Below are 23,892 nucleotides of genomic sequence, written 5' to 3' on the forward strand. Positions count from 1 at the left end.
AGATTAGATTGTATTGATACAATAAATTACCTTGATGATATCTTAGTCCTTACATTTATATAAGATCAGCAACACTTCTAATGGTAAATGAGAGATGAGAAACGTGAGACAAGAAACAACTGAACGTTCACTAAGACTTACTTCATCCTGAAGTCTATCTTCAATTGCAGTGGCTCCAAGAAGTGTAAGATTATTTTCTATGAGCTGAGCTGCGTCCTCCAACTTTCTCTCTCGAAACTGCAGCGATGTGCTGGCTTTGTAGTAAGTGTTTTTCCATTCCTGTTAAACATAAGTATGTAATAATCAAATATTCTTAACTAACTTTTATATATTTGACTAAAACTAAAAAGGATGTGAACATTCACTGACCAGAAACCCCAGCTAAGACAGTGTAATCCAATACTCAAGAGGTCCTTTCTCACTATTGGTTACATCCCTATCATTCCCTAATTGTTTACATTTTGCCAGTCATGAAGCTTTTGGCAAGACTTCAATCATCTATGTAATCCTGCTACCAAACAGACAAAAGCAGGCAACCAAGCTAACTGAATCAAGAAATAATAACTCTGACTAGTACATTTCAGCAGAGCTGTAAAGGGATTATTTCACACTATATAGTAGACAAATAAAAAAGTTAGCAGGTTAGCAGGTGGGCTAAAAACAATAAAGTCATAAACAAAAAAGACATCTATTGCTAGACCATTAAAACTGTTTCAATACCTACATGACAAATAATCCTAATTATGAACACATATTAATATCGAGCAACTAAAAGCAAAAAGTTTTAAAAAGTTAAGGTTATAAACTAGTGATAAATATATCCTATAAAATCTGTATACTGTAGTTGGCTAAAAGGAGTGGTATTTTGATTATTAACACAGCCAAGTAAATATTTCTTACTCTGACAAATACTGGCCAAAAGATGCAGTTATAGGGGAACTGTTACTGTAATGGTAATATCATTCATTGGAAAATCCCACTTTACTTAGGAAAATAACAATTTATCATTGACATAAATCCATCTAAAACTGTGGAACACTCAGTCTATACTAGACACCTTTTTTTTCTGTCACTTAGAAGGATAATGATGAATCTTTAAATAAAAATACTACATAAAAATCAAGGTATACGTTATGCTAATTACATTACTTTTCTCTTATTTGTTAATTCTCCTTGTAAACAATTCCTTTACATCCTGTTAACTACATACAGTACAGTATAGGTATTCTATTTCCTAGAAGTTTCCTAGGCTCACTTTATTAACATAACTCTTCTTGAATATCCTCACTTATGTTTAGTTCCTTCTGAGTAAACTATTATCTGCACTCATCTTCCTATTTTGGGTCACTATAATTCTAAGCACATGCAAGCATGACCAAAAAACATTTACACTTCTGTTTACAAGATACTTCATAACACTTTTTCGGTAGTTAGATAGTTCACTAAAACAGAGCATAACATTATGAAGAGTAAAGTTAAAGCTAAATACAATTCTCAAAGCACATAAACTGGATGATATGGACCTTCATCAGTTAGTAATTAAAAAAAAAAACATTTGAATAAGTTACAAAATCTACATAATTAAAATTAAATTCACAAATAAAACATTATCACATTTTTTAAGAGTGAAATATAAAGAATAGCACCCACCTCATAAAACTCAGTAGAAATATCTGCATAAGCATAGCAGAGAGTACGCAAACCTTCGCCAGCAAACTCTTCTAAGTGCCTAACAGTAATATCTCTATACTGTTGACTGTCTCCTAATCGCTCATAAATGACCTGCAAAACAAAAGAAAATTAGGAAATTCCTTTAACAAATAAAGTTTAAACATAACTATGCAATGCATTTTCCCAAGAATAAAACAACAATATCTACGTTTAATAAAAATTGGCAAGACTTATCACTATGCATAAAAACATGTTAACATACTAGACCCTTAAGTCTTGATTTAACTTACTGTGTCTGCTCCTTTGCAGTACAACTTAATGTGCCCGTCAGGAGTTTTCACAATAACGCTCATTCTTTTCCTTGCTGATGTAAACTCCAAGACATTCAAGACCTCATATTGTTCTTTTTTTCCACAAACATTTATGATAGCACACTCTGGTGTTCTGGTCTCAAACACAAAACCTAACTGTCTTGCACCTTCAACCAGAGCACGTTCATCTAAAAGGAAAAGAAAATTAAACTGACTTTATGAACTAAATCAAAAGGTCGAAACATGAAAGAAAATTGTAAATTGAACTTCTACATACAGGATTAGAAAAGTTGAATCTAATAGATTAGGAAAGTTAAATCTAATGAATTAGGAAAGTTGAATCTAATGTAATAGAAAAGTTGAATGTAATGGATTAGAAAAGTTGAATGTAATGGATTAGAAAAGTTGAATCTAATCTGCAATGTGAAAGTATAAAAATCTCCTTCAAAAGCATTGTAATCCAAAGCTTTGCTATAGCAAAAGAATTTTTAGTAGGTGCTATTTTCATTTAAGGCACTTAATTTCCTCCTCTTTTTTCCTTCCAGCTAATGATATTGTTCCTGTTAAGAGACTACGACTTAAATGTGTACCATTTGTGGTACACTATAAATGAAATTTAAGAATCTCTACAGTATCCTTCTGGCCCCAAAGTGGGATTTTTTTCCCTCAATCTCTTCTAAACTTAGCCTTTCACTTTTCTGCTGGCTAATGAAATTGTTCCTGTTAGGGGACTACTACTTAAATGTGTACCATACTTGGGATACTATAAATGGAATTTAAGATTCTTTACAGTATCCTTCTAGCCCCAAAGTGGGATTCTTTTCTGCTCAAACTACCCATTTAGCCATTCAACTTCTGTAATTTTACCTTATTCCCATGTTCACCTCATTTAACAGGAAATATATTGGCGAATATCACAAATTTTAAGTAATTTGTATTTTTCCTAACATACTTACCGAGAACTACTTTCTTAGGAGTTACCTGGAATCTCCTCTCATCCGACCAGAGTTTTGTGTAGATTACCCTACTTCCGTTTTCTGTGAGGTCTAACCTCAGGTGATAGGATACGTGCCCTGAGGCTAGGCCCGAGTCAGGCAGCCTGCTAGCTTGGGTCTCGGTCCTCAGTAAGTTCTCTGGTCGCGTCGCGATATCATCTCGACGCTCTCCTTATCTCAGTGCGACTCTTTATGTCCCCGACCCCTTTGTGTCCCGCGTGACTCCCATGTGGTATTCCTGTGCTTTCCCTTTGTGTTCCCACGTTCTCACATGTTAACCTTGTCCTTTATTCTAATAATTGGACTCAATAGATATGTTAAAAAAAAATGCAAAGAACCTTTAAGGCTACCTAAAATGTGTCACAAAAAGGCACAATAGAAATAGCTCTAGATTTACCCCAAAATAAGTTACTGAACATCTTTGTGGATATGAAATCATGTAAGAAAATTTCTGCAGCTAGTAAATTTTCAAGCCACTTTCAAGCCTCTAACAACGGCATTATTTGGAATGAAATTCAGCTATGGATGGAAGAGTGCAATGGAAAGAATCATACCTGGCGATGCTGCATGGTATAGGATTCTACCTTCGCCACTTTCATCTCTGTCTGGTATAACAGTGTGACACACTGCCAACATTGTTAGGAAATGCCGTGCGACTGCAGCCTGAGGATTGTTCTGCTCTGTGAAGACTGCCAATTCTTGTCCACTGGAAAAAAAAATAAACATCTTTATTGAATATAAATTTTATGAAAAGTGAAATATAATCATTCTGAAATGTAAAAGCCATTTGTCTTTGGAAGATTAAAATCATTACCACATGTAGCATTTAACATACTGTAAATTAACAGATAGCATAAAATTATATAGAGAAAGATAAAGCCTTCAATTCCAGTTATTATTTGAGAATAATTTTTTCTAGATTGGTTGAATACTGTTTATGGCGCAGGTGGTCTTAATGCAACTGACAGAAGCAGGCACCAACACATTATCATCTTTGGAAACAACATGCGTAACAGCCACTGATGATTGAAAAAAATTATAGTATCAATCAAATTCACTTCTGATCTCATTTAACCAAAAAGATTGTCTACTTTAATTAATAGATCTAAATTATCACAAACGGCTACAGAACCTGGTGTGTCATAAACCGAATGAAACAATATATTAGACAGATACTTACATAAGATTGATCTGACTTATTTGAAAGTCTTCGCTTATATTTAGCCTTTTGTTCTTTAGCCCTAGTATTAGCTAATTCAAGATAAGTGGACATTTAACATCTTATCTTCATTAAAAAAATGCATTAAGGATAACATATAGAAAAGTTAAAAGTGGTTACACAGCAAAGTACACAAAGTAAGTGACGATCAGCCAAATCCAAGAATAACCTATCTAACCTATCCACATTTAGAGAAAAAGCGCAGTGAATGATTTCCTGCGAACATACCTTATAACATAACCTAGCAAAATAAAGGCAAAATACAACTCACAAATGAGAAAAAATAATTTTCCCCGTTAAATACGACAACACAAGACAACTAATGATGTCAAAGTGGTATGACCACCTAAATCTAGTGTATTGTTTAAACCTTTTGCCATATTTAGTCCTACGTCACTGGACTGGCCAAAAATCCCTACTTAGAAGCTGGGGAATGCTTTGGTGTCTAGTTTGTAGGAGGAAGAGCACAACCACGGACAGGGGAGTATTTTTTTTTTCTTCATCATTTTTATTACAGGTAGTTAATTGGGACTTTCACTTAAAAGCTTCTATTCAGTGGTAAGATTCATGAAAATCAAATTTTTCACCCTGTAAGATACAAAGGAGGGAGGTATAGGACTGATAATTTTGTGCAAAATTCAATTACAGCCACAAAATAATGAATATTGATTATGCTACTCTTTCAGATCCTACAAAAATTGACTTCACTAACTGTAGGACATAATGGCTACATTCCTTCATAAATGGTTCGGAAGGGTATCGTCAATTAAAAATGAAAATCTAAAAAAACTATTAGCTTACTTTACCTTGGATCATCCATGCTATAGACTTTTCCTGCAATTGTACATCTTTTGAATTCCATGATGTTGCAAGTGAGGGTTCCTGTTTTGTCTGAAAGCACATATTTGATCATGCCCAATTCTTCATTCAGATTTGATGTTCTTGCCATTGCCCATATGCCATTTTCCTCATAGCACATATCTGCATCATTATTGATGAAAGTAGCCTGTCGATAAATAAAAAAAAAAATAAAGAGAACATTCCTTTCAATATTTCCACTCCCTCAAAGTTATGACCCAGAAAAACTCTAAATTATTCAACACTTAACAGTCCTTAGGGGGTTTAATGAATTTATTTACAATAAAGTACACTCCCTCAAAGTTATGACCCAGAAAAACTCCTAGATTACTCAACATTTAACAGTCCATAGGGGGTTTAATGTATTTATTTATAATAAAGTACAACACATCAAATAAGTTTTAAGAGTATAATATTTGGAAAAGACTAAATGACTCATAATTTTTGCAGTAATTGTTAAAAAGAAAATGTACTATACTTGAATTGTAATCAATCATTATAAGTAATGTCAATGAACCTGATAATGTGTTGCGTTTATGTACGAGACCAACAAGAATTCTACACATACCTGAATGAAACGGACAACTTCAAGTGTGACTTGCAGTGATATGGGGATGAGATTATTGAAGAGAATAATGAATGTGATGAAGTTAATTCCAAAGTTGAACACACTTAAGTCTGAAAGAGACAAGAGATAACAAATTCAAGAAACAAAATAGTTCAAATTTGCTTGGTTATCATAAATATTTAAAATATGATTGAGCAGTTACATGTATAAAAACGTGATGCAATTAGTGATATATTCTTTCAAGCTACCAACACTTTGATTTTCTGATTTCACAAAAAAAAGTTTAGACATTAAATTTCGTAAATGCACCAAAACTATTACAGATTTACAAAGACTTTATATATAATTTACATCCAAATTTTATTAAGAGAGAGAGAGAGAGAGAGAGAGAGAGAGAGAGAGAGAGAGAGAGAGAGAGAGATTTTGATGATAAAACTGATTATTTCTATACTCACAAAATATAATAGGCTTTGAAATTTTTGGCTTTGTCTTTTAGTAAAGTACCGAGACAATCTGGTGGTTAACGGCAATACTGTAACCTCAGCCTGGTTATGACGCAGAGCCTTTCTATTTTCAGTCTTGAATTCAAAACTAAATCACTATCCTCTACTAGTCAGTGGGGAGGAGGATGGTCATGTATATGAATATCAAGCGAGAATCAAAATACAGTGATAGATTCTGTGAATAAAATTCCATTTATTTCTATGAAACTCCCCCAATATTCATAATGCTGACACCTACACACTGATGGATGTGAATCAGTAGTGAAAATAGAGAGATGGGAAATATAAAGTCCTAAAATGATAAACTTATCTACTACCCGAGACTCTCCTCTTAGTCTACTAACCAAACAAAGTCTTCGAATTGTGTTTCCTATACAACCCTAATAATGACCTACGGATTTTCATATATTACCCAACATTGTATTTTGGAGAGAAAAAAGTACAACTTTTCAAGTTATATTACATTCCCCAAAATCTTAAAAAACTTTCTCAATAAGACAACTTTTTGTGCAATTGAAGAAGACACAGACCTAATGTGTTTCTCAAAAGTAAATTTGCTAATGAGAATCACACCTAAAATTTCAGAAGAGTCATACAGTGTTAAAGAAACATTATCAATGCTGTGAACCTAACCATTTGTTTCCTTTTATATTTGGAATTCTTAAACTGATCAGCTACTTTCTGAATGTACTGTACCTCTCCATAAGAGAATCAGCAAGCAATTCATATCTTCTCAATAACTGCCTAAATTACAATATTATTCCTAGAAAGATATACAAAAAGAATGAAGACCATGGTCTTCAACAGTAACTCCCTTGAATAACTCTCACAGGAATTACTAACAATTCTAGAGGATGCCCCTTATTATTGCTAATAACCTAAATCACAAGAAAATATTATGGGGGTAAAAGCACTGGTAAGTAAAGTAAAGTGATGAAAGAGGTAAAAAGACAAAGGATTTTTCGCATACCCAAGCCGAGTTGACAGCCAGATTGGCTTAATACTCCACTGGAGGTGTTTAATTTTTCAGTAATCATCGATATTAAACCAAGCTTTGAGAGAGAAGCATTATGAACATCAAGGGAGCTTCATATATAATACTCGTCACATTTTGTCACTTTCAAACAGTGACATCTATTTATTTCACTTATGGAAATGGTATAACACACTAAAATCATGAACAACATTCTACATACCATCCAGGGACAAGTACCAATGACGATCAGCATTCCACTGAGAGTTGCAGACAGCCATGATGAGGCAGAGTACAATCAACAGGAAGAACAACAGTATGATTAGATTGTTTGTCTGTTTATCCACCTGCAAAATAGAAAATACCATAATGAATGAAAATTCAGAACAAGACACTTATTAATCATACTAGAAGTTGTCTTAAAAATTAGTTGTGACAAATTCAGTCCCTTTTTTTAAATTATGTAAATGACTTCAAACCTAAAAACAGAAACATGATAAACTGATATAGTACTGTATACAGAAGCTTAGACAAGAAAAAAAAATATTCTATTTCATCATAAAAGGTCAATTAAGGGTTATTATTGTGGTTTACCTAGACTGTCAAGTCAAATTTATAAAACTGTTACCATTTTGATTAGGGAGTTGAATTAGATCACAGAGTGGACATTTGTATGACTAGCTCAGAGGATTTACAACCAGATGAAAGCAAAAAAATTGGAGCAAGATAATGGTGAAAGAAATTGCATTCTAAGAGGTAAGCAACCATATGTAATGAAAAGAACAGATGAGGTTACATATAGGGTCTGAAGGGAAACTGAAATGAACCTGTAGTATTGCCTACAGTGTGTCATTTGTGCCATTAAAAGCAGACTGTCAGGTGTACCTGCACAAAGTTGAGTGAGAAATAAGCTAAAATTATAGGAATGAGTAAAAAAACCTACTAAAACTTATATATTTTTAGGAATAACCCCAATAATACTTCACAAACTACGGAAATGACAATTTTTCCTACTGCCTCACACCTTCAGTATTTGATTCGCATGCCATAACTCCGTGAAAAAACTGGGTTCATTAACTTCCTTGCTTTATTCATGGATACATATTGCTTTCCTTCCTTATACTGTACACTAAATCTCGTTCATTTTTCTTTTGAATTAAAGTTTAAAACAGTAGCTATCTGATTTAGTAGAGGGGAATTTTAGGGGGGGAAAGTTATAAAAATATGTAAACTAAAGTTATAAAAAATATGTAAAATCTATCTTTTTAATCATTCTAGCTGCATTACATTCACTATAAAACAAAGATCTAGTCATTAGCATGAAATGTATATCAAAATGTTAAAGGAAATGGGTGTGTAACATACAAGCTGGTCCTATATGCAAGGAACAAGGAATGATTCCCAATAAGGATAAAAAATTTCAATCAAAATATATACGTACAATAAAATACCAAGCCTTAAATTAATTACCAAATTAAAAGAAATAGAGTTATAAAATGGCTCCAAAGTAAAGGATAAAAATGTCTTTCTATACATCAAATTCCAAGAAATTTTAATTTTACAGAAAAACTTACAACTGGAAAAAAAGCAAAACTAAAATTTTAATCAGAAATGGGTAGTATTCGGCTCATGTTATCTTTACCGTTGATCGTTTGAGAGGAGCTGAGGTAGCAGAGTTCTTCATGAGTTTGGTTTCATGTCCAGTATAGATGACCAGCCCAAACACCCAGTTGGTATTTTGTAGCTTAGCACCGCGTAACAGGATGTGGTCCGGACTCAGTGGGACAGCCCTGAGGAAATGTAAATGCAAGGTTTGATTTAAAAATAAAAGGCTACACAACTGCAATGGTTGAAAGAAGGCATAAGACATGCAAACATATCTTAAAGCAAATTAATGATGGTACAAATAGGTTCTTATGAATATAAAAGCTTGTTTTAGTCCACATTGCACCCAAATCAGTTTGACTCTTTGAACTATTGGCTTTACATGCAAAAAAAACACACACATTGTTTCCACAGAATCACACGCAAAGAGATCATAAAGCAGGATATTTAACTTCATACATGAAGTTTTACATCAGTATGTGTAGAAAATTAGAACATATCATGCTAAAAAAACAATTAAATAAAAGAGAAATTTCAGAAGTATAGTTTAACTTGCCCCATATAAAATGGAAATACGGTTAAAAAATCAGACAGCTAACAAGACATTTCCTATGATTCTTAGACACAATTTATGTAACAATATCAAAGATTGTAGAAGCAACCAACATCGACCCCACATAAAAGGGGGAAAGGATGCAGACAAAGAAGAAGAATGTCTGTAGAGCTTCATATTTACAGGAATGGACAAATATTATTTCCTTTCTAGTACTACTATACCGGTTTAAAGGTCACTTATGAATGGCAGAGGTAAGGGACAGTGACAATGACCTAGACTCTGACATTATATACATACGTTCAATGCCCATGACTCCTCTTCAACCAAGCCAAGACCAGGAAGGACCAGGCAATGGTTGATAATGACTTAGGTCGACCTATAGGCTCCCCCTAACCTCTCATCCCTAGCTCACAGGGATGGTGAGGTTGCAGACACTGCAATAAACTATCGAGCATGAGCGGGGCTCAAACACCAGGCCGGGACGTTTTCAATCTACTACCACAACTTCTGTCTAAACTCCCAAAAATTACAGAGGATCCTAAATCCTATTAATTGGTCAACTTTTCTTTTTGGAATGTGAAGTCATTAGTTAAAAAATCTACTTGAAAAACTTATACAATGACTAAAATTCTATGATGGTGTATAATAGTCCCACAGTATGTAACACAATCACCTGCATAATTCTGTTAATAACTAGAGCCATAAAACTAATAGGTGTATAATCATTGCTCAAAACTGGGCAAAAACTATAAGCTATTATGAAACGAGCATCTTATAACACTATGCTTTTGTGACCTGATGAAGACATTTAACATTATAGAGAGCAATAAAATTTTTCATTCCTTTCTACAGTACCATCATACAATTATAACTCAAATAAAACGCTGAAACATTTCAAGGGATTTAGCATAATAATGCAAAAACCTTCTACCTAGTCCTGATGACCATAAAGCATCAGATATTTCTCAAACATAAAATAAAAGCTACTTTAGGTGTAACTGCTTTGAAAACTTAAAAAATTCAATCTAGTTACAATTATCTTCTAAACTTCATGATTTATTGAATACAGATCAAACAAAGCAAGCACCTCTTACATATTCAATACCATTGGGTCAGCAACAGATTTTAATAAAGATACATTCTCGTGTAAAATCTAAAACTTGGATACAAAAAAACAAAATTTTAATGATGGGAAATTTACTTACTGTCGGCCAGTTTCCTTGAGATTGCCAGTAAACTGATAGAGAAATCTATTGGGAGCCTCACACTCAACCTTTCCAGAGAGGCTCATCAAGTCTCGAGCCTCTAGCATATTTGCAGTTTGTGGCAGCCCCTGACGAATTTTGAGATTGGTCTCTCCATCCAGGTTGGCAGTTTCCACATAGCAGAGAGCTTGGGGCTCACTGAAATGGGTAAATAATGTCACAAACATCAAGTTTTAAAACTATCTACTGTATAATTGTGAGGTAAATCTTTTTCTTAACAACCAAATTTTCACCTCTTCTCTCAGAAACTTTGTTTACACTTTATAAAGGCAAATGAAGAATTATATCATATGATTCTGAAGCCTTTGATCTACTATGAAACTGTGTAAGTGAATTTGATATTCCGATTAACAAATGATTACATCAATTTACTGGGAACAATTTCAATTTACAGTACGTCAAGTCAAATTTCAGGCCTCGTATGTTTCAATCATCATTTTCTAAGGCTTCTCATAATTTTCTTAATAACAAAAGAAAAAGAATTAAATAAAAAAGTTGCTTTACTGTTTTTCATAAGTAAACCAGAGGAAGTTCACTAGCATTCTTTTTTCAAAATGGTTCACTAAACAAACATAGCCATAAAAAATATCAACAAACAATAACTAAACATATGATTCATCAATGTATGCACAGATCTCTTTACTTTACCCTCAAAACCCTAACATATTTTTCTACCTGGAGGCTAAGATGACCAGATCGGCTGGGAAAAATTTATTGTTACGGACTTTAACAATATCCCCGACATTTATGTGTCTCCACTTGATCCACTGCCACTGACCATCCTTCATGACCTCAATCTCTCTCTTGTTCAGCTCATCGTCTGCACGGTGACGTTTCTGGAAGAAAGGTCTTGGAAATGAATGTCCCGTCCAGTACATCCTACTCGAGTTGCTATGAATATTGTACAATTTAAAGAACTAATCAGTGCATAACACACACAAGATTTTTTCCATGTTAACCAAGATGCAAACTTACAATGTCCTCAGCAATTTCCTTGATGGCTGACACAACCAGGATGCAAATGAGAGGGACCAGCGTTGTGTAGCGACCCGTAGGTGATACTCCAGGTATTTGCTGCAAGAAAATATTAATCTTTATCTAAATTCTAATCAAAAGATAAGCAGTAATTGTCCATCGAAGAAGGCATTACGAAAAATTTATATTTATGTATTTATATTGTCGAATAAAATTAAATCTCCTATTATTATTACCTATGCAAGATCTACCTTAATATTGAGAAAAAAGTAAAATGTCTATTCATTATTTCTTTTTACTAGAATAAAATAAATAAATTTTGTGAATACTGTATTGCTTTCAAGAAAGGATAAAAATAAGAAAAAATAGAATAAGGAAAGAAACTTAAATAATAATGTACAAAACCAAGTTTGGTGAAATAATGAACAAGAAGGAAAACCTTATGTCTTTGTTTCAATGTTTAAAATGTATATAAGATGCTTAAGATGCAACAAAATATAGCCAGGGAGGCAAAAGAAAAATTAGATATCCTCGAAGAATAGTTTTACAAAAAAAATTAAAAACCTATTGTGAATCTCCAACAATGAATATTAAATACAATACCATCATCAAATTGCAGGATAGAATAGAGGTCAACTCTAATTGCCTCTGAAGGCTCTACTTATGGAGAACACGGTAAAGTTAGGAGGGTATTTAACCATCAATAACAAGGCTTCATAGTTTTGAGGAAAGCAAGGTCAAAAGTAGAGTTCATATTTACAGTGTTCAAAACCCCCATGCTCTAAATGCCTAAACACCACTGTGTTCATTGTAGCTATTCTGTATCTAATATGTGCAAAAGAAATTTAAAGTTTTAAAAACGAAATAATAGAAAATATGAAAACATAAGTTATTAGATTAATGTTAAGGGAGATTATGGAAGAGTAAGAAAGGGATGGAGGTTCAAAATTCTCTCATGGTTTACTAAAGGCAAGGAGCAAAGGAAGTGATACTTCAAATGTTGAGGTTACACCAAAGCAAGAACTCGCATACTAAAAAATGGAAATATAATCTTGGTATTAAAAAGCATTCAATAAAGACAGGAGCAGTCAAATTTACGTCCAGTTCAGTATAACCCTTTTATATGACATGACATTCTGGAAACAGTTTGATAAGACACTCTGGAAAACCTTTGATAAGACCTTCCAGAAACCCTTTGATAAGATATTCATTCTGGAAACCTTTTGATAACATCTTCTGGAAACCCTTTGATTAAGACATTCTGGAACATGTAACATAATAGACAACTAAATCTGTTCTACTTATAGATCATAAAAAAGAATTAAGATTCGATTAATACAGCGGGAAAACGTAATTTTAGACAAAATGGCCTCCAGGATGGGAAAAGCGTAAAAACAAAACTGCGATGCGAATGTAAGAGATCCAGGCTTAGAAGTTGATACTTAACAACTGGAATTTTGTTATCAAGGGTAAAATATATTTTAGAGTCATTTGAAAGTATAATTCCCCTAAAATAATGATTAACAAGGATATATAAATATTCGATAGCAAGTATAATCAATGCTGTTATGAGGAGGTAATATAATTTTCTATGGTTGAGATTTATTGGATCCATTGACTGGCCAGACAGTACTACATTGGATCCCTATCTCTGGTTACGGTTCATTTTGTCCTTGCCTACACATACACCAATAGTCTGAACTTTTCTTTCAACATTCTCCTCTGTCGTCATACACCTGACAACACGGAGATTACCAAACCATTTTCTTTGCTCAAGGGGTTAACTAATGCACTCTACGTTGTTCAGTGGCTACTTTCCTTTGAAAAGGGTAGAGACTCAAAGCCTGTGTACCATGGCCTTCCAGTCTTGGATTAGAGTTCTCTTACTTGAGGGTACACTCGGCCATGCTGTTCAATCTTAGTTCTCTTATTCTTGTTTTTTTTCTTTAAGTTTATATATGAAAGATCTAATCTAATGTTGTTACTGTTCTTGAAATAGTATATTTTGACTGTTTATTGCTTTTCTTGTAGTTTATTCATTTCCTTGTCTCCTTTCCTCACTGGGATATTTTTCCCTGTTGGAACCCTTTGGCTTATAGCATCTTACTTTTCCAACTAGGGTTGTAATAATAATAATAATAATAATAATAATAATAATAATAATAATAATCTCCATTGCAAAATAATTTCTATTAAATCGCATATTCAAATACCTATTTAAATAAATTTGAATGTCTAGTTTCATTTATAGCATTTCCTGTTTATTCACATGTTTAATTATTTCTTTAAAACATATTAGTCTTTGTGTTAACATTTCCTCCTTCCATTTGGTCTTCTACAAGGCTGTCCAACTTATACTTTATCATCTTAACCTTGACCGAATTCCGACCTATCATTAAGGTGAAAAAATCATGCAAGGTCATTAGGAGCCTTTCACGTAATAGGAATCAATGACCTCATTAAAATATAAATTTATTATTATTATTATTATTATCATTATTATTATTAGTTGTTGTTTTGTTGTTGTCGTTAATATAGAGTAATTCTAATGTCAACATTGAGTAATAATATAAAAATAAAGAGTATTAAATTATATAACAATAATAATAATAATAACAATAATAATAATAAAAATAATAATAATAATAATAACAACGACAATATAAGTTTTGTAATTTTGTAACGGAGCTCAATTACTCTAGATACGTGGACACTGTAATACCTGTAACGCACGTGTTTCAAACACGCTCATACTATGTAATACTATTGCGTTTCCTCCCCCCCCCCCTCTCTCTCTCTCTCTCTCTCTCTCTCTCTCTCTCTCTCAACCACCTAGCACATACCTTTGTATTTCATCAATTAACACAACAAAAAGTTATTCAGACCAATGCTGGCATTGCATAATGCGCCATTCGATGTCTCTTTGTATAATAATGCCAAACAATCTTTCATTTCTGACTATTCCCCTATCCTGGTTACTAGAGATATGACCGACATATTGATTACTTCTATGTAAGGAAGGATAAAAATAATCACAGATCACTTTACATAAGTTGCAGTAGGAGAGAGAGAGAGAGAGAGAGAGAGAGAGAGAGAGAGAGAGAGAGAGAGAGAGAGAGAGAGAAACGCATGACTGGTAATGAAATCATTGACATTTTCACAAATAAAAAGAAACATGAAGATATAGCTTTCAAACTAATATATCGTGAACTATATTTACATAAATAATTATGGAAAAAGATAAAATAATACAACACAGGAAAAGAGGAAGAGATACAACACGCTGGTAATAAAATTACGAATATTTAAACAAATATAAATAAGAGAAACATAAATATATATCTTTGAAACAACGCAGAAACCGTGAAAAATATTTACATAACAATAGATTTAAACATGATATATATAACAGAGCTGATTTAGGTTATATTATATATCTGTTGGACTAATAATGGAGGAACAGTGACCCGCATTAAGCAATGGATCTTTAAGCCTGATGATTACTACAATGTCACGAAGGCCATGAATAAAGTTTTTTTTATTTCAGAAATGTCATTTTTAAAATAATATTTAGCTTTCATACAGCCATGTCTCGTCATAGATTCAATAGAGGTAGTTATAAATTATTGTACAGTACACACACACACAAACCCATATATAAATAAAATATATATATATATATATATATATATATATATATATATGTATGTATGTGTATTTTAGTCTGTACTATTACACCCACACAAATATATATATATATATATATATATATATATATATATATATATATATATATATATATATATATCTATATATAATACATATAATGTGTGTGTGTACATTTGCTCTCATTTATTTCCTAAATATTAACACCACTCGTCTGAAGAAGACTTTTTTTTAGATATACACATACTGCCTGTTCCTTCTTCCACTGCAGCAAAAAAAAAAAAAAAATGCTACAGTATTGATAAAACATTCTAAGATTTTCAGTGGTCAATCTATCCTGATGAAGAGTTTTATTTCAATCATTCTACCTTGTTTCGAGTAATGCTCTCCTTTCTAGTCTTCAGCTGCTGGCTTTCATCTTAATTTGTTGGAAAAAAATAACTATGTCAAATTTATTATTCCTGATCTGAATATTAATTTCTTGCAGAGTCATCCAGTTAGTTCATTAAGCATGTTTTAAAAAGATTTTTTATAATTCGGATCATCCTTTACATTCAGATCTTTAGGGTTGTGGTGGCCGATGCGGTAACGTCCCTGACTGGTGAACGCCAGACTGGGGTTCCAGTCCCGCTCAAATTCGTTAGTTTCTTTGGTCGCTGCAACCTCACCATCCTTGTGGGTTAAGGATGGGCGGTTTGAGGGAGTCTATGGGTCTATCTGCTGAGTCATCAGCAACCATTGCCAAGCGCTCCCTAGACCTAGCTTGGGTGGAGAGGGGGCTTGGGCGCTGATTATATGTATATATGGTCAGTCTCTAGGGCACTGTCCTGCTTGTTAAGGCAATGTAACTGTACCTGGCCTCTGCTATTCTTGAGCGGCCTTTAAACACTGTTCTTAGGACTAGGTATGCATTTAACTATAGCTCTCTTGCCTTCTCACTCTTAAGGCTCAATAATACACAGTTTCTAGAAGTTTCCTTCCAGCTGTGAGAATATTGTGGAATGATCTTCCTGAACCAGTGACTTCAGAAATTCAAAGTTGCTGCAAATGTTTTTTGTTGAACAGGTTGATATATTTATCTCTTTGCATAGTTTATATATGACATCTATTATAAAGTTGTTATTTACCTTAAAAATATCTTATATTTTTATTTATTCATTACTTTTCATATGTAGTTTATTTATCTTCCTCACTGAGATACTTTCTTTATTTGATTTCTATGAATTATGGTATCGTAATTTTGCAACTATGATTCTAGCTTGGTTAATAATAACAACAACTACAACAACAACAATAATAATAATAATAATAATAATAATAATAATAATTCAACCAGTAATTTCTACGTATACCACTCTTTCACCTTATAAAAATTCCAAATCCATTGTGTCTTGCTGACTTATATGCATTGTGTACCTGGTTGTCACCTGGCATTGGTGGGTCACGTAAAAATGGCAGGGAACGAGAAATAAAATACTAAAAAACATTTGCCATTAGAATGAGGATTAACTCTTTGAAGTCCTAAGAGGACTCTTTGGAGAGAGAGAGAGAGAGAGAGAGAGAGAGAGAGAGAGAGAGAGAGAGAGAGAGAGAGAGAGAGAGAGAGAGAGAGAGAGAGAGGTATATATAAGTGTATGTAAATACATACAAATTTATGTGTGTGTATATACAGTAATATATATATATATATATATATATATATATATAATATATATATATATATATATATATATATATATATTTATATATATATATTACATATATAAATAAATATTTATATATATACATAAATATATATATATACATGTGTGTGTGAGCATATACACACACACACCACACGCATCATGTGTGTACATACCTAATGTATATGTGAAGAGAATTTAGTTACCTCAGTCAAAGAATGCGTGCAATCTCTCTCATTTTCTCTCTCATCCGAAAGCATTTCCTTCCACCACCTGTAGAGTTTTGCTTTTCTACGCCAATGATATAGCGTGATCGACATACATAAACATTAAGAGAGAGAGAGAGAGAGAGAGAGAGAGAGAGAGAGAGAGAGAGAGAGAGAGAGAGAGAGAGTAATCACCTGCAAAAGAGCGATGATGAGGAAGAAGACGTTGGCATATCGTCGGAACTGCTCGAAGAGGAACATGGGCAGGAAGAAGAGGAGCTTGAAGCGGTACTTGGCGGTGCAGACGGCATTCGAGCAGTACTTGTGAGGCTGGGGCTCGTTCAGGTACACCGTCCGCACGTCTTGACCGCCCGCGCCCCCGCCCAGCACGCCCCCGACGCCCAGGCCGCCCACCCCGTCGCCCTCGCTGCCGCCACCTCCCGAATCATCGTCTGAAAAGAGGAGAGAAAGTTCAATAATGTTGATAATAAAATGATGATAAATTATGGTAATTACATGATAATAAACATCATTATTCATTACAAAATAAATGTCAAATGATGGTGAATAATGTGAACGATAATCATGAATATTGATGAAATGATAAGTATTGATGATAAGATGTTAATGTAAACTATAAGCGCGATAAAGCAACATTTGCACTTGAGGATAATCAAACAATATACAGTATATTATCAATGATAATATAATGTTAACACGAATTATTTTTCCCATTATGGTTGCGACTTTGCAACCATAATAATAATAATAATAATAATAATAATAATAATAATAATAATAATAAAAATAAAATCAATGATAAAGAATACTAATGCAATTTACAGAGCCATCAGTCCCAACTTTCACATACTATTATTAAAAAGCAAAGTTATTTCAATTAGAAAAGTTTTTGCGAATACCTTACATCCCCATCGCCGTATGATTAAGTAAATACTTTACAAACAACACAATCGACCAAACAAGCTACTCAATATACACACCTGTTAAGAAACCCAAAATCACACAATGAACAATAGTGACGTGACTTCGATTCACATACTTCGTGATATTAGCTACTTTGAACATGAGTTGCAATTTAGAAAGGTTTCGATATTTTCGACATCAACATCATAATTCACTGCCCGATTTATGCCTCACGTCAAGTCAATTGCACATGTTAGATAAGGTTGGATATTCGATGACGAATGGGGGTGTCTGGGTTTATCTAATCAAATGCATTATTTCGAACAATGTGAATATTAGCTTTGCATTAGTTGCAAATAATCGGATTTACCTGTCATTCTTTTTATACAAAGCTAATTATTATTTTAGGTTATAGGTGTCTGGCTTTAGTTCCAGTTTCATCTGAATAGATGCTCACCAGAACGTCAGCCCGTCAAGCCCAACCACAGAAGTGGCTTTCCCTAGTTAACATCTTAAACTCATGGTCCCGGACCAGGATCGATCTGCTGTCATGTGAATGCTAGGCAAACACGTTACCACTATACTATCATTATCATCATCATTGTTATCATTTTAACTATTACTACTACTACTACTATTATTATTATTATTATTTGTATTATTGTCTTCAAAAAGTTCGGGATCATGCAACATTAACATTCCCCCTTTCTTTTTATCAAGTAACTAAGTAAGAAAAGTTATCAAATTTGAATGTTATAATGTATAAACTTCGCAGGAATAACTTTGATCCAAGGATATAACAACTATCCTCTATGATCTGACATAGAAAAAAGGAATACTTCGAGAGAGAGAGAGAGAGAGAGAGAGAGAGAGAGAGAGAGAGAGAGAGAGAGAGAGAGAGAGAGAGAGAGAGAGAGAGCGAGAAAGAGAGAGAACCATAAATATATGTCAAATTTTCAAAGTCATATACAATCTTACTATCCCTTAAGGTAAGGGTCATTTATGCTAATTGAATGAACATACAATTTACCCTTGCTGGTAGAAGGAATGAATTCATAATTTATACGTTATCTGGTGTCACAAGACGGAAAGAGGAATCTGGTATGACTTTTTCCTTAAAATTTGGACAGGTGAAATGAGGTCCAATATAAGAAGTAAAGCTGAAAAGTCAACATGAAATAAAAATTGAGACGCAATAACCACGCCTGTAGAGAGAGAGAGAGAGAGAGAGAGAGAGAGAGAGAGAGAGAGAGAGAGAGAGAGAGAGAGAGAAAGTGGTGGCTTATGCCAGCACCCTTTACCCATTGTTGCTGTTGGTTTAAATTAGCTTTGGTCCAGTACAACCTCATACATGAGAGATCGCGTTAGGTTCGTGATTTCTAAGATAAACGTATTAATTGTTTACAAAGCAGAGCGACAGTCCACTGCTGCGACACCAAACACCGAGAGAACATTTCTCGTTTCACAGTCCCATAATATTTACGATCTGTCTGGAAACCACGGCCAAACACCGAAGGAAAGTTTACGAACATTCCAAAGCAAGTGTGGCTTTTCTGCGTGTCAATATACCAACTGTTAAGATAAAATGAAATCACACAAACCACTAGAGAGATTATCAAATGAAGATTAACGAGACCATCGCGTCAATTGTAGATTTACTTTTGATGAAAGAGGTGACTTTCCGCAGAAAGGAGAAATAATAGTTTTATTTATTTCTACTGACTCCACGTATAAAAATAGCTTTCTGCCTTACCATTGATCTTCCATGGAAAAATATACACTCAAGTAATCAACCTCGAAAATTTATTGAACTAGTAGGACCGTTTGTTCTACAATCTTGGCATCAACACGAGATACAAGAAACAATCGACAACAATAAGAGAAAAAAATAAAGTAAGATTCTATGGTACAACCGGGCATGCTATTCTATTGCATTTCTTTCCTCTCGTTTATTTTGAAGATTTTATAGTTTACATATGAAAGATTCAGTTTAATGCTGTTATACTGTCCTTAAAACTTTTAATTTTAATTGTTCATGGCTTCTCCTTTAGTTTATCTATTTCCTTATTTCCTTTCCTCACTGGGTTACTTTCCCTATTGGAGCCCTTGTGCTTATAGCATCCTCGGGCTACTTTCCCTATTGGAGCCCTTGTGCTTACAGCATCCTGCGTTTCCAACTAGGGTTGCAGCTTAGCTGGTAATGATACTAATAAAGTGACTCCTTTACGAACTCAGACCACACACTCACATTTCACTAACCTCTCCACCCTCTTCTGACTCTTCCGATTAGACTTTCTTCCCGGGAGGAGACGATTCGTTGATAACCTAGTCTCGGCATGGATTCCAAAGAGATCTGACATTCACGACGTCACTAATCCCCTGGGATTATTCAAGTAATCCAAGAAAGAATGCTTGGTCAACCGCGATGAAGCACAAGCGTTTCAAATCATAACCAAGGCACAACAGGAAGGCGGTTACTCACGTCCTGTTATCTTATCTCGTTAATACACTAAAACTGTAAATATAAATGAAGTGAACCGGCTTATCGCATCTTGACTTATTTCAATAAATAACGGCCAGTGACTGAAATGTCCCGATGTTATACAAACGGTGATGTTTAATGTCGTCAATGTATTTCCCGACAAATTTAACAGCGAAAGGCATTGTCGTCAACTGAGGATATCCGGTGAAGATAAAATGTTCAAAGTGTAGACAGCTCGAAGGAATAGCCACTATATAACAAGAAATAGCTAAACACTATATAACAAGAAATAGCTAAATACTATATAACATTTAGGAATAATATTGATGTCTAAGCAATTTCTGTAATTAATTTTAACTCGGTACAGGTAAAAATACAATTTTTCTAACTCAAAGGTATTACTTAGACATAATACCTTTAACGTTCCTCAATATCATCCCGTTATATAAATAAAACTAACTTCTTTCAAACAAAATGCTTTATAGCCGTTAAAAAAACAATAAAAAATAAATTAGCAATAATTCATACGAAATGCCTCATCTACATAATATGACTACTAAGACCAAAACAGGAACGTATATAGACAAAACAGGAAATTACACAGACAAAATCAAGAAGGCACATAGAAGTCAATGACCACCGTCTATTGTTAGGTAAAACCAAAAGAAACGAGAGAACCAATTGCAAGGAACACTAAGCATGGCTGACTAGGGGGTTCGACGTCATTCACGCTTCCATCATCATCTTCGCTACAGCAATTCGGATATTCATTCCAAAGGGGCAAATAAATGGTAAGACTTTTCCGGGGTTATTGGAGTACATAGAATCATGCTATCTCTGTGAAGAGATATTCATTATTTTTTAATTATTTCATCGAGGGCATTATCTTTCCTTTAGCGGTATCTCACGCTGACGTTAATAGTCGATCAGTAATCTACAAGGAATGCTAAAGTCACTTGCTCAAGTTACCATGTTACTTTTCAAGACATCAGCTACATACTCCAATTCTCTCTCTCTCCCTCTCTCTCTCTCTCTCTCTCTCTCTCTCTCTCTCTCTCTCTCTCTCTCTCTCTCTCTACACACACATTCTACACACATACACACACACACACACATATATATATATATATATATATATATATATATATATATATATATATATATATATATATATATATATATATATATATATATATATATAGTGTAACACAACCCGATAAGTAAGTAACCTACCGCTCTCGCTCAATCAAAAGATACAATTTTATGATCTACTGTAAAAAAATTAAAATATTATCAACTTCTCGTATCAATCATAAGGCGCCAAACCCCACAAAGAGTAACAATCATACGCAGCTAATAACGATTTAAATTGCGTAAAATACTGTGAAGTTCCTTAATTAATCCATAAAAAAATACGAACAAAGACGTTTCCTGAAGCGTAATACATTACAGCCAGCCATAAAAGCCAACACTGATTTATAGTAAATCTTAATCAGAAGTAATAAAACAACATTTTTTAATGAACATGACTTGAAAGAAGTTCATAAAGCATGAAAATGTGCAGGTTCAAGAGATATTGCATAATTAGGGTTACGCCTGTATACGCATGTGTGCGCAAGCGTGAATGTTTGAAATGTTGCTCTTAGAAAGTAAAGAAGAATGTCCGATGGAGCTCAAGTTAAACGATTTATTTCCAGAAGCAAATTCTTCTATACGGTGAATTGCGTATGCATATAGCGCTATCGACCATGAGAGAGAGAGAGAGAGAGAGAGAGAGAGAGAGAGAGAGAGAGAGAGAGAGAGAGAGAGAGAGAGAGAGAGGCGGGTCTGGAATGTGCACCAAAATAGCCAGATCATTCCATGAACTGAAAACAAAGGATGCAAATAAGAATAAACTATGTTATTACCAAATTCTAAAAGGATAAACAAATGTGTACATTTACACTAGATTCGCATATAAAAATACAAAAGGATGCTTTATATCTAATCAATATACATAAACACTTAAACATGCACGCATCTCTCTCTCTCTCTCTCTCTCTCTCTCTCTCTTTGTGTTTATATATATATATATATATATATATATATATACATATATATATATGTATATATATACATATTTATATATATATATATATATAAATATGTATATATACATATATATATATATATGTATATATATACATATATATATATATATATATATATATATATATATATATATATATAATGAACTCATTTTATATCAGAATTTTATAGATCCTCCTCTCCTCTTCCCTCCTACTCACTTATGAATAATAATACTTATGATTACTAACATCGCTTTCTAGTCTTTCCACATGACCGAGCCACCTCAAAACACCCCGATTCGTCCTTTCACTTCTGCTAACCCTTTAACCAATCATACACATCATGAAGTTTCCAAGCATTTAAATTCTTATGATATATTCACTAGTACACAGGACATTTTAACAGTTCGATGTTTATTCATTCATTTGTATTCAACATCCATACCTCACTTACATAAAGGAGATTCGGTTAAACGACCCTTTAAAACTTCCACTTTTGTTTCTATAATTCTGTGACTCATCGCTTTACTTATCTTACCATCATTCGTTACATTAACTCCAAAATATGTCTACAAATCAACGAAAACTTCAAATCTTTCATCATCATCAATATACCGTAATTCATAACTTCATCTTACAATAAAAAATACACATACTCATACTTTGTATGCCCATTTTCAGAACACATTTTATAATTGCAAATGTAGCGCCGTTCCTAATTCAAAGGTTTAAAGGGCGCTCTTGAATGACAGAGGCAAAGGACAGTGACATTGCCCTAGCAAGCAGAACAATACCCTAGAGACTGACCGCATATACTTAGGATCTGTACCCAAAAGCCACCTTCCCCCCGGCCCCTCTACACCAGGCAATGGCTGTCGATGACTCAGTAGGTAGACATATAGACTCCCCAAACCACCCATTCTTGGCTCACAAGAATGTTGAGGTTGCAAACACTAAAGGAACTAACGAGTTTGAGCGGGGCTCGAACCCCAGTCTGGCGATCACCAGACAGAGACGTTACTAATAGACCACAACAACAATATGCAAACGATGACTCTACCACCATTATGCATAGTGTGAGGTTTTGTGGTTATGTGAAGATTAGATAGAATAGTACTGTAACAAAAAATAAAAACAGTACATGTTGTTTCTGCATACTACTACTACTACTACTACTACTACTACTACTACTACCACTACTACTACTAATACTACTATTACTACTACTACTACTCCATTGGTCGTTTGTGCATAGACATCGAAATTCATCTTGATTGTAATTCTCCATGCTCATATCTTCACCCAAAATAAAAACTGTAAACTCACAATTTCTCAGATAAACGATATTTAAGAAAACTTACCAT

General features: G+C 33.7%; 1 protein-coding gene across 6 annotated transcripts in view; it reads right to left on the reverse strand.

Annotated features, from left to right (window-relative positions):
• ATP8A (ATPase phospholipid transporting 8A1) overlaps positions 1–23,892 on the reverse strand; it is a 355,359-nt gene that overhangs the window by 101,599 nt on the left and 229,868 nt on the right. For all 6 annotated transcript variants that reach the window (XM_068351770.1, XM_068351769.1, XM_068351771.1 and 3 more), the window contains 12 exons: positions 17,249–17,505; positions 11,500–11,598; positions 11,200–11,360; positions 10,465–10,662; positions 8,741–8,888; positions 7,322–7,445; positions 5,623–5,732; positions 5,003–5,202; positions 3,532–3,683; positions 1,962–2,170; positions 1,651–1,782; positions 142–279 (listed from right to left, as the gene is read on the reverse strand). In XM_068351770.1, coding sequence (XP_068207871.1) covers positions 142–279; positions 1,651–1,782; positions 1,962–2,170; positions 3,532–3,683; positions 5,003–5,202; positions 5,623–5,732; positions 7,322–7,445; positions 8,741–8,888; positions 10,465–10,662; positions 11,200–11,360; positions 11,500–11,598; positions 17,249–17,505 — 1,928 coding nt within the window. The remainder of the gene's footprint in view (positions 1–141; positions 280–1,650; positions 1,783–1,961; positions 2,171–3,531; positions 3,684–5,002; positions 5,203–5,622; positions 5,733–7,321; positions 7,446–8,740; positions 8,889–10,464; positions 10,663–11,199; positions 11,361–11,499; positions 11,599–17,248; positions 17,506–23,892) is intronic.

Source organism: Palaemon carinicauda, chromosome 28, assembly GCF_036898095.1.
Source record: "Palaemon carinicauda isolate YSFRI2023 chromosome 28, ASM3689809v2, whole genome shotgun sequence".
NCBI lineage: Eukaryota > Metazoa > Arthropoda > Malacostraca > Decapoda > Palaemonidae > Palaemon > Palaemon carinicauda.